At 44.0% G+C, this 9,219-nt stretch overlaps 1 protein-coding gene across 7 annotated transcripts; it reads left to right on the top strand.

Moving 5' to 3' along the window:
• Nucleotides 1-212: 212 nt before the first annotated feature.
• LOC141800477 (uncharacterized) lies at nucleotides 213-8,958 on the top strand. Of its 7 annotated transcripts, none has more exons than XM_074683031.1 (4): nucleotides 213-636; nucleotides 1,025-1,152; nucleotides 2,608-5,074; nucleotides 5,363-8,958. In XM_074683031.1, the coding sequence occupies exons 3-4, from the start codon at nucleotides 3,055-3,057 to the stop codon at nucleotides 7,726-7,728; spliced, it is 4,386 nt and encodes a 1,461-aa protein (XP_074539132.1). In that variant the 5' UTR covers nucleotides 213-636; nucleotides 1,025-1,152; nucleotides 2,608-3,054; the 3' UTR covers nucleotides 7,729-8,958. The 7 variants fall into 7 exon arrangements, with proteins under 7 accessions (XP_074539132.1, XP_074539131.1, XP_074539128.1 ...); XM_074683032.1 differs by having other exon boundaries at nucleotides 222-636; nucleotides 2,608-3,271; XM_074683030.1 differs by having other exon boundaries at nucleotides 213-632; nucleotides 1,025-1,137; nucleotides 2,608-8,958.
• Nucleotides 8,959-9,219: the final 261 nt, after the last annotated feature.

Here is a 9,219-nt window from a genome sequence, read left to right as displayed (position 1 = left end):
GTTTGCAATTAAACGCATATATTATGAAGCCTATTCTTAATAAATAATCATGATTTGTATTTCTCATGATAGGCCCTTAAAGCATCGGCCGTTAGGTAGCGTGGAGAAACATCCCTCAACTCCAACAGAGACTAGATAGTTTTTGATGTATTCAGACAGGGGTTGTGAATGTGAACTGGTGATCATATGAATATGCATCGTGTGATCGTGTGGTGGAAGAGGAGACCCTTTAACCGAGCGGAGGATCTGATCTGAGCCCCGCTAGAGCTACCCGGAAATATTACAAGGGCCGGAAAGGACCAATGTTAAGAGAGCACACGTCACTCACTTTTACCCAAAAATATTATCACCGACCACCCCAATTTTTCTCGGCCGTCGAAATGTTTTGCGAAAGCTGCATTTTAGCGTAAACATTCGGAGCCTTGTGCCTAGGAGGCGGCTGCAGTGTCCAGCGGCGTAGATTTCTTGGGGGACGGTGTAAGCTTTCAGCCCGCTCAGCATCAGTGAAAATGGCTCTGGCTAACGACTGGAAAACAGCACGCAGAAATGGAAGCGGGCGATAGCTAGCTAGGCGGTAAGAAGAAGGCGTGACAGGCCTCATCCATCTGCAACTGTGCTCTGCAACTGGATGCGTAGGTAAACATTTGCCGGATATATGTTACGCCGATGTATATGCTAACGCTAGCATCGAAATGTTAACGGTAGTCTGCGTGCTTTTAATATTGTTTGGTAAAGCTGCTAACGTTAGCCACGGTGGTTGGGTGGTTCTTTAGATTGCGTGTGGCACCGAATGGCTAAACACGCTGAGCCAGTGCAAAATACGAGGCTAATGGAAACCATGAAGTTTCGCATGCAAGCGCGTTCGGTGTTTTTCCTTTTCCTCCAAATGTTAGCCAATACTGTTACAGGATGCTACTTCGAGTGCATCCGTTATTACTTGCGTCTGTAATGCACTGCTTATGTTTACATTGTGCAGCAGGAGTGATTCTAGCGTTAATTTGAAACATTCTGCCCTTCTCCGCAGGTTTGCTGATTTACATTAAAATGAAAGGCAGTCAAATAAGCGATAGATTACCTCCCTCGACTGCCAGAGGAACTCACTTCCCTCTACTCTCATTGCATCGATTAGAGGAGACGGTAAGATTAAACAAGGTGAGCAAAACGACTCTACGATCGAGTTATTCTAATTTAGCCAGACTACTATTTGACTTTTCAGATGGTAAATGAGGGAAAAAACGCAAACAGAACAACAACAAAAAAACTGTAGTTTTTTTTTCCGTGCACTGGCTACAAGAAGGGTTTGACATTGTTTATACAGATTATAAATTAGTTTCTTACTGGTTGGTGGGCTTGGATTAGATTTATTTTGCTTCACTTACCCAGCTCACGGTGAGTACTTATATTACAAAAAATTAGCCTTGTTTAGTACCTTCATATAAATGAAAACTCCTCAATTCAGTGGATGAATTACAACAACTACACTATATATTGAGAAAAAGCATATATGTTAATGTCATTCATACTCTTGTCCCACTCTAATGTGTTAGCATCTGATACTGTTAAGTTGCTTCCCTTGCCCCTGCTTAGTTGATATTTCTCATCTAACAACCTGTAATACTATTTTAAAAGTAAAAACAACACGTTACATTTTGTTCATAAGTTTTGCAACAAATATGAGATCAGAAGTTGTTTTGTTTACCGACATGTACACTCCATGAATATACAGTGATAGACAAATAAAAAATCAAAAAGGTGAGTGTGTAAGAATTATGAACTCGGAAGATGAAAAATACAATCACTAAAATTTTAAAATAAAGTACAACTAAAATAACTTTGATCCTTATATGCTTACATGTAATACCTTCAGTTTTGCAGTGGTAGAAAGAGTAAAATTAAAGCACATGGTAAGTGAAATTCCACCAACCAATAATAATCAGCAGTGTTTTTTTTTTAAATGCCACAAATCTCTGCTTGTATTTATTCTCCACTAATACTATGTAATTGCAGAGATTGCCACATATGCTGTATCTGTACTGAACAACTCCTCTGAATGGATAAAAGTGTGATATATTGTATATCATAAAAATGCTAAGTCTGCTTAATAGCTCTCTATATTAATCATTGTCTCCATCCTTTCACCTTTAACTTTCTTTTTTGGAAGAGACCTTCAAAATGACATCTTAATGCATAGAAAATAACAACTTTTGCCTTTTAGAACCCCATTGAAAGCATATTGATAGAACGAATTTGCATTCATGCAACATTCTGTTTGTGCTGCAATGCAGCAGAGCCATAAAATGGTAAGTTGTTAGAAATCTAGAAGATTATTAATGTGAACCAACAAAGACTTTAATGTATGGGTATATGGAACAAAATATTTTGGACTGTGAATTACTTTTTTACCAGACAGAAGAAATTGTAAACTTTAAGCTGAGAAACAAGAGATTAAATTGTTTTTTTGGTTAAATTTCTTGCTTAGAATCAGATGTATATTTGCTTTGAATCAGATGTATATTTGCTTAAATACAATAATGCTTACTTCTTGTGATATGTAGTTCTGGTCCCATCTATGACTTTCATCCTCTTCAAATCTTGTTTTTTTTTCAGCAAAAGGAACTTCTCTGCTGAACAAGGATGGGGAAACGTGCTTAGATGAAGGAAAATGTCAGCGCAGTAACTCTCAGAGGAGAAAAGAAGTCACATAAACAGCTTGTTTAGAACTCTTTGAAGAAATTTTGAACTTAGGTGGAACTCCTTTTCCTGTCTTAAAGACATTTTTACCCTTTGATCATAAACTCATCCTTTTGCCTACCCCACTCATTTTGGAAGTCAAGTAAGGGGCAGTGGATTTTTCGTCAAGAAGTAGCAACACCAGAAGTAATCATCTGGAGATAAAAGCTTAATATTTGAGACATTCAAGTAGCTCTTGAAAATTGTTTCATAACCTCACCTTTAGAGTAAAGTGTGTCTTTCAACAGTCGCCGGGACCTTTGTTGTTGCAACTCCTGGCTCTGGAGGTTTGGCCCTACACCCCCATGTGCCAGTGAGTGGGAAATGTTCCAATTTGGAAAATACAATCTGGACATTATAGAGATGTTAAGTGGGCACCAGGCCCACCAGTTCAAAGGCCTCGGTTTAGATCGACAACTGCAACATCAACAGCAAGTGCAACTTCACCAGCATCAACTCCAGCAGCAGCAGCAGCAGCAGGCTGAGTCTTCTGGAGCTCTTCTGTCTGGACTTGGCTTGGGCCCCCTGCAGGGGTCAAGAGGTAACGCCTTTTCTGATTCTGCCTCCATTTTTGCCAAGATGAGTGCCCCTCCTCCCCCACCTTTACAACAACAGCCTTCCTCATCTCAAAGTTCTCGTTCAAAGTCAAGCAAGATGAGCAGCAGCAGCTCAAGTCATTCTTCAGGCTACCCACAGTTCCTGCGCTCTTTCCACCCGTCTGAGGCAGCACTAGCACAGGAGCAGTTACACCCAGGTGTAGGCCGTTTTGAGCACTTTGCCGGGGGAAGTAGCAGTACTGGGAGTGCTGGGGGATTAGGAGGATTAGTAACATCAGCACCTCCACCCCCTCCTCCTCTGCATCCTGGCCTCTCTGTCCCCCAAGCATCATCTGGTCCTTCCTCCTCCTCTCCCTCCCCTTCAACTTCTGTGGCCACCTCTAATAACCCCTCTAGCAGCAGTGCAGTCAGCTCACTGGGACACCAGTTAGTTGGAGCCCAATCTGATGCACGTAGCCTCCACCAACAATTCAGTTGCATGTTAGCTGCTAACCAGTATTTCTTGTCTGGTGTGCCTGCTAATGCTAGTTTAGAACAATTTCTTGGAACCCACAACCACCTAGGATTAGGTTTAAGTCAGACTGGTGGGGATCCTAGTTCTAGTCTTGCTCCCCCCCCTGCTTTGCATTCTTCTCACTCACATGGCCACTCTACTCCCCAGCCACAGCAGGCCCCTCAGCATCCTCCTCAGCAGCAACAGCTTCCGCCTCACACCCTTTCTCATCCTCATTCTCATTCTCATCCTCACCATCCCCTTCACCCAGGCTCCCAGCCTTCATCATTGAGTGGCTTTGACTTCCAGGGTATCCCTGTACTTTCCTCAAATCAGATAGCTTCTTTGATGCAGCAAGAAGCAGGGTTACCTCTCCCATTGCCGCTTCACTTATCTTTAGCTAAAGACGATAGCAAAGGGGAAAGCAGTGGAGGTGGCAGTAGTGGCAGTGGTAGCAGTAGCAGAAGGAAGAAAGCAATGGCAGGATATTTGCCACAAAGAAAATCTGATAGCACTAGTAATAGCAACAGCAATCATGGCCACAGCAGTCACAGTGGAAATCCAAGCAGTAGTAGTAATGGTGCAGGTTTAAGTCATGGTCAGCCCCCAGCTTTAATTGGGAGTGGGGTTGGTATGACAAATATGGGTGGTGACCCATCATCTTTGCTTGCCTCATCATCTTCATCCTCATCAGTAGTCTCCTCCTCCTCCTCTGCTCCCTCTTCCACTGCTGCCTCAGTACTGGTTACTAATGATTCTCACCTTTCTAAATCTGATAACCAGAGCTCAATGCAACCCAATCCCACAGGCTCTGATTCAGAGCCTTCTTATAATTGTGGAGATTGTGGCAAAAGCTTTCCTCAACTTTCAAGCCTTCGCAGGCATATGCGCATGCATGAGCCAACCACAGCAGGTACTAGCAATACTTCCACTACTGGCCCAAACCCTGTTCATATTAAAACACAGTCCGACCCAAGCCTTCCCCATTCAACTCAAGAAACTCCCCAATCCTCATCTAATTCCTGTCCTAGCCCAGACAAAATATTTCATTGCCCAGATTGTGGCAAAGGCTTTAAGAAAAAAGGGCACCTCCTGCAACATGGTGTTATACACTCTTCAGCCCGCCCATATGGCTGTTCCACCTGCTCACGGGCTTTTAATCGTAGAGAGTCACTGACACGTCATGAGAAGATACATGAGGAAAAGCCATTCCGATGTCCTGCCTGTGGTCGTGCCTTCCGTGAGAGCACCTCTCTACTCAACCATGCTGCCTCAGGCACCTGCGGCAAGCCAGGTAGGGGACCCAAACAAAGGGGCTGCAAGACAGGAACTGATGGTGAGGACAGAGTCGGGGGAGGGGGCGGAGGAGGTAATGGAGGAGGGGGAACTTATCAAAGCAATAGAGGGGTTATTTATGGGAAAACTGAGGAAGAAGATGGTGTAATCATTGTTGGGGAAGGAGAACCAAAATCAGGTTTAGGATGTGATGGTCTGTTTCAGTCTGGAAGGGGAGGGAATTCAAATGACAGGGACAGAACAGATGCTAAATACCCCACTGACTACTCTCGGAATCGTTACACAGGCTACCACGATGACCACCGTTCTCAAGGTAATCCATCTCCATGCTACTCTGGTGCCTCCCCCTGTGGAAGTGGGATGGCGGGCCCAGCTCTGAGAAAGGCACCCTTGGCCCCAACACTGCATCCACACTCACAGAGCCACAACCAGCACCACCATCCGCAGCAACAGCCCCACCTGCCCCTTTCATCTTTACTGGATGACTCAGAGGATGATGTTACTAGTTCTGTCAATAATGCAATCTCAGCCATAACAGCAGCTAGTAACAGTGGAAATAGAGGGGATGATAGGGGAGATATAATAGGAGGTCTGCTAGGTGGTCTTGGTTTGGGTCCTCTGGGCTCACCCTCTTCCACATCTGGTTTGGATAAGAATTTCAGAGGTGGTGGGAGCCAGGAGGCTATGAGCAGCAACCCCCAGAATCCTACTGTCAAACCAAAACGCCCCCGTAAACCTAGAGCCAAGAAAGATCCTGCGGTGGCAGGACAGCCCCCCAAACGTAGACAATACACTCCTAGAATGGGGCCAAGCGGGCTACCACGCACTCACCTCTGCAGTGTATGTGGTAAGGGATTTGCACGTCGTGAGACACTACGCAGACATGACCGCATTCATACTGGAGAAAAGCCCCATCATTGCAACGTTTGTGGGAAATATTTCAGAGAGGCTTTTCATCTTAGCAAGCATCAAACAGTCCACTCTGGAGCAAAAAATTACAAATGCAGCATCTGTGGGAAGGAGTTTGGATACTCCCAGAGCCTCAGGAGGCACAGCAAACTCCATCAGAAAGGAGAGCTGGAAGAGGTTCCCACCACGCCGGCTCCTGAGAACATAAACAGCTTTAACCCAAATCCACAATGTAGCGTAGCCCAAGACAGAAGCCAGAACCAAGTACCAAGCACCTCCTCCTATTACTCTTATCCTCAAGACGTCAAGCCTCAAGACACCAACCCCCAGCAACAGCCTCCACCACCACCCCAACCGCAGCCACCTCCTCCACCACGACTGTACACCTGTGCTATATGTTGGAAGTCGTTCCGCCATCACTTCCACCTGACTGCCCATCACCAGACAGTTCACGAAGGTGGGGGTGAAAAGCTTTTCTGCTGTGAGGTATGTGGGAAAGCCTTTGCTTACTCCAATAGTCTCACCCGACATAGGCAGTCACAGCATGGAATGACCCGCAACGAATCATCAAACCCACAGGAAGGCAGCAGTGGGTCTGGAGACAATAGGGGTGGAAGTGATGTCAATCAGTCAGCCTCAGAAAGTGAGGCTGCCACCAATGCTCTCCTCCAAATGGATCCTTCCTCAGAAGCCCATGGAGGGCAGAGTCTCAGTGTCGTCACTCATAGCCACCAACAAGCTCCTCCTCAACCACCAGCTGGCTATTCGCCCCTCTTTTATGATGCAGCCCATTCTTCAGCCTCCAGTGCTCCATCGTATTCACAGCCGCTGCCTCCTAACTCAACAATTATGGCCCCCCAGCATCCCCATTCACCAGCTGGGGTGAAAGGAGAGCACATTTATCCAGCTGGATCTCGTAGCCGTACACTTCACACCACAGCCCCTTTCCAGCCCCTCACGGAACTGCCCTCCACTGAACATCATCATCTGCATCACCATCATCATCACTCCCAACATCATTCTCATCATCAGTCAGGTGCCCAGCCCCACCATCACCTTGACTGCAGCAACCAGTTGTCACATGATGACATGAGACGACACAAGAAGAAAAAAAAAAAGTCCAAACAGAGAGATTGGAGAGAAAATAAGTGGGATTCCCACAACCTAGTCAGATTGGATGGAAGCAAACGAAAGAAGATAAGCTGTACAATAAGGGGCCAGTTGACTAAAAAACAAGGCTCTCTGCGTTTGACGATTCGGCGAGGAGGTGGATCAGGTGGTGGCGGCTATAAACTTGTCAACACTGGAGGCGTGAAGGTGCAGATTCTGTCATCCCTCAAAGTCCCTGTGAAACGTTTTGGTTGTCCCATGTGCCCAAATTCTGTGTTTTCACGTAAAGCGGGACTGCTAGTCCACATGGCAGTTAAGCACAGACAAAAAAGCTTGACTACTCTGGAGCGACTAAGGTGCAGTGTGTGTGGGAAGCAGTCTCACAGGGCTCTGGCAGCCTTCATCCATCGGGCCTCCCATCGTGCTAGAGGGACATTCTCCTGCCGACGCTGTTCCACTCGCTTCTGGAACGCTACTCTTCTCAAACGGCACAAGGTTTCTTGCCGCCGCAGGGCCAAGGGACTGCAGCGAGGAGATGCTAACAGGCTGAAGCTTTTAAAGAGACCAGGAGAGAGACAGACCCATGAGGGTCAGGAAGAGATGCCATTCCTACAGGGACCATATAGATACTGAGCATCGTGGTATCTGGTACAGGTGGCATACATGAGGGATATTTCAGTTAGGATAGGAAGGTTGTAAAAAAAGGGACTCTAAATGCTGCCTTCAGGAGAATTTGCTTCATGTCTCAGTTGACATTAACTCTGCTGACTATTAGAATGAGTGTGTTAACAACTACTGTAGAACATTCTATACGATATCACCAGAAATTCTTTCAGATTATATTGGAAGATGTTTTCAAAGACATGACTGTTTCCATAGGTTCATTAACCCCTTAAGTGCATTGACACTATGCTTGGCTGACACTGTGCGGTTACTAGACAAGTTTAGGTGAAATGACCCGCTAATGTATCCCTCCCCTATAACTAGAATCCTTGCTACACCTCTTGCTGTATAATAAACGTCTCTGCTGTGTACTTTGTCTTGTTGTTGTTCACATAGAGGCTCTGGGGATTTTTTAATAATGTAAAGTGCATTTAATAGGAATAGGGACATTGGGACTAAGACTTTTGTTGATAGTTTGTCAGTGCATGTACGTATGTTCTCTGGTCAAGTTTTTGCTGAGGTTGTGAAAATCACTCCTACAGTATGTGATGGTTTATTCAGTATATCCCCAGAAGTTTGTAGTGTTAAACTTGGTTTGAAAGTTGCTCTATATTCCTTAGTGATTTAATCACGTATAGATTAAATGTCAAGTTGCTGGTAATTAGAATAACAAGGATCCCTCTCGCCAAAATTAAGAAACTTACAAAAGCCTTGCTTAGTATGTTCACTTTACTTCATTTATTTGAGATATTCCTAGCTTTTATACAAAGAGATTGAAAACAGCTTAAACAAGTGGACTGTAACACATGTTTATCTTGTGTTATTTGTATGCTCTTTTTAGCAGTAATTATTTCTACAGTAATTCAGTGTGTTTAAGACAAGGACCTATCACAATAGAAACAAATGTAGTTTTCCATGTATTTATGTGTGTAACCCAATCAGTCTTCTTGCCAATCTTTTACCTAACACTTCTATGTTTTTATTTTTGCTGAGTTGCAATCATATTCTTACTGTTAAGCCTTGTTTTTTTTTTCTTCCTGAGTTTTAAGTTCATCTTGTCACTTTATTCACATATGAAATGTTCACCCCTGTCAAGCCTTTTTTCTTCTGAAGAAAAATAGTTTTAGTAAAATTTTTATCACATTTACTGAGAAGTCAGTAGTTGATTATATTTCAGCAATGAATAAACCTTAAGTGTAATCTGCTGTTTTTCTTCAATGTCTCATTCTGAATAACTTGGTTCTACAGAAAATTTTGTCATTGTGAATTGAAAAAGTTGTACAGTTTTATTCAATTCATATTCTGTCATGTTACTTATGTTGCATTATACTTCAAGGTACTTATTTTTTCAGTCCTTAAAACAACAGCATATCAGCATTGTACAAGAAACAAAACTGTGTAAAACTTCTGTCTACTACCTCCACTAGATGGCAGTAAGAAACTCAATTATACTGTACTCTT

The sequence above is a fragment of the Halichoeres trimaculatus genome, unplaced genomic scaffold (genome assembly GCF_033239565.1).
Source record: "Halichoeres trimaculatus isolate MK-OKI-2021-1 unplaced genomic scaffold, fHalTri1.1 fHalTri1_scaffold_12, whole genome shotgun sequence".
Lineage (NCBI taxonomy): Eukaryota > Metazoa > Chordata > Actinopteri > Labriformes > Labridae > Halichoeres > Halichoeres trimaculatus.
This window is presented reverse-complemented; position numbering and strand designations above follow the sequence as displayed.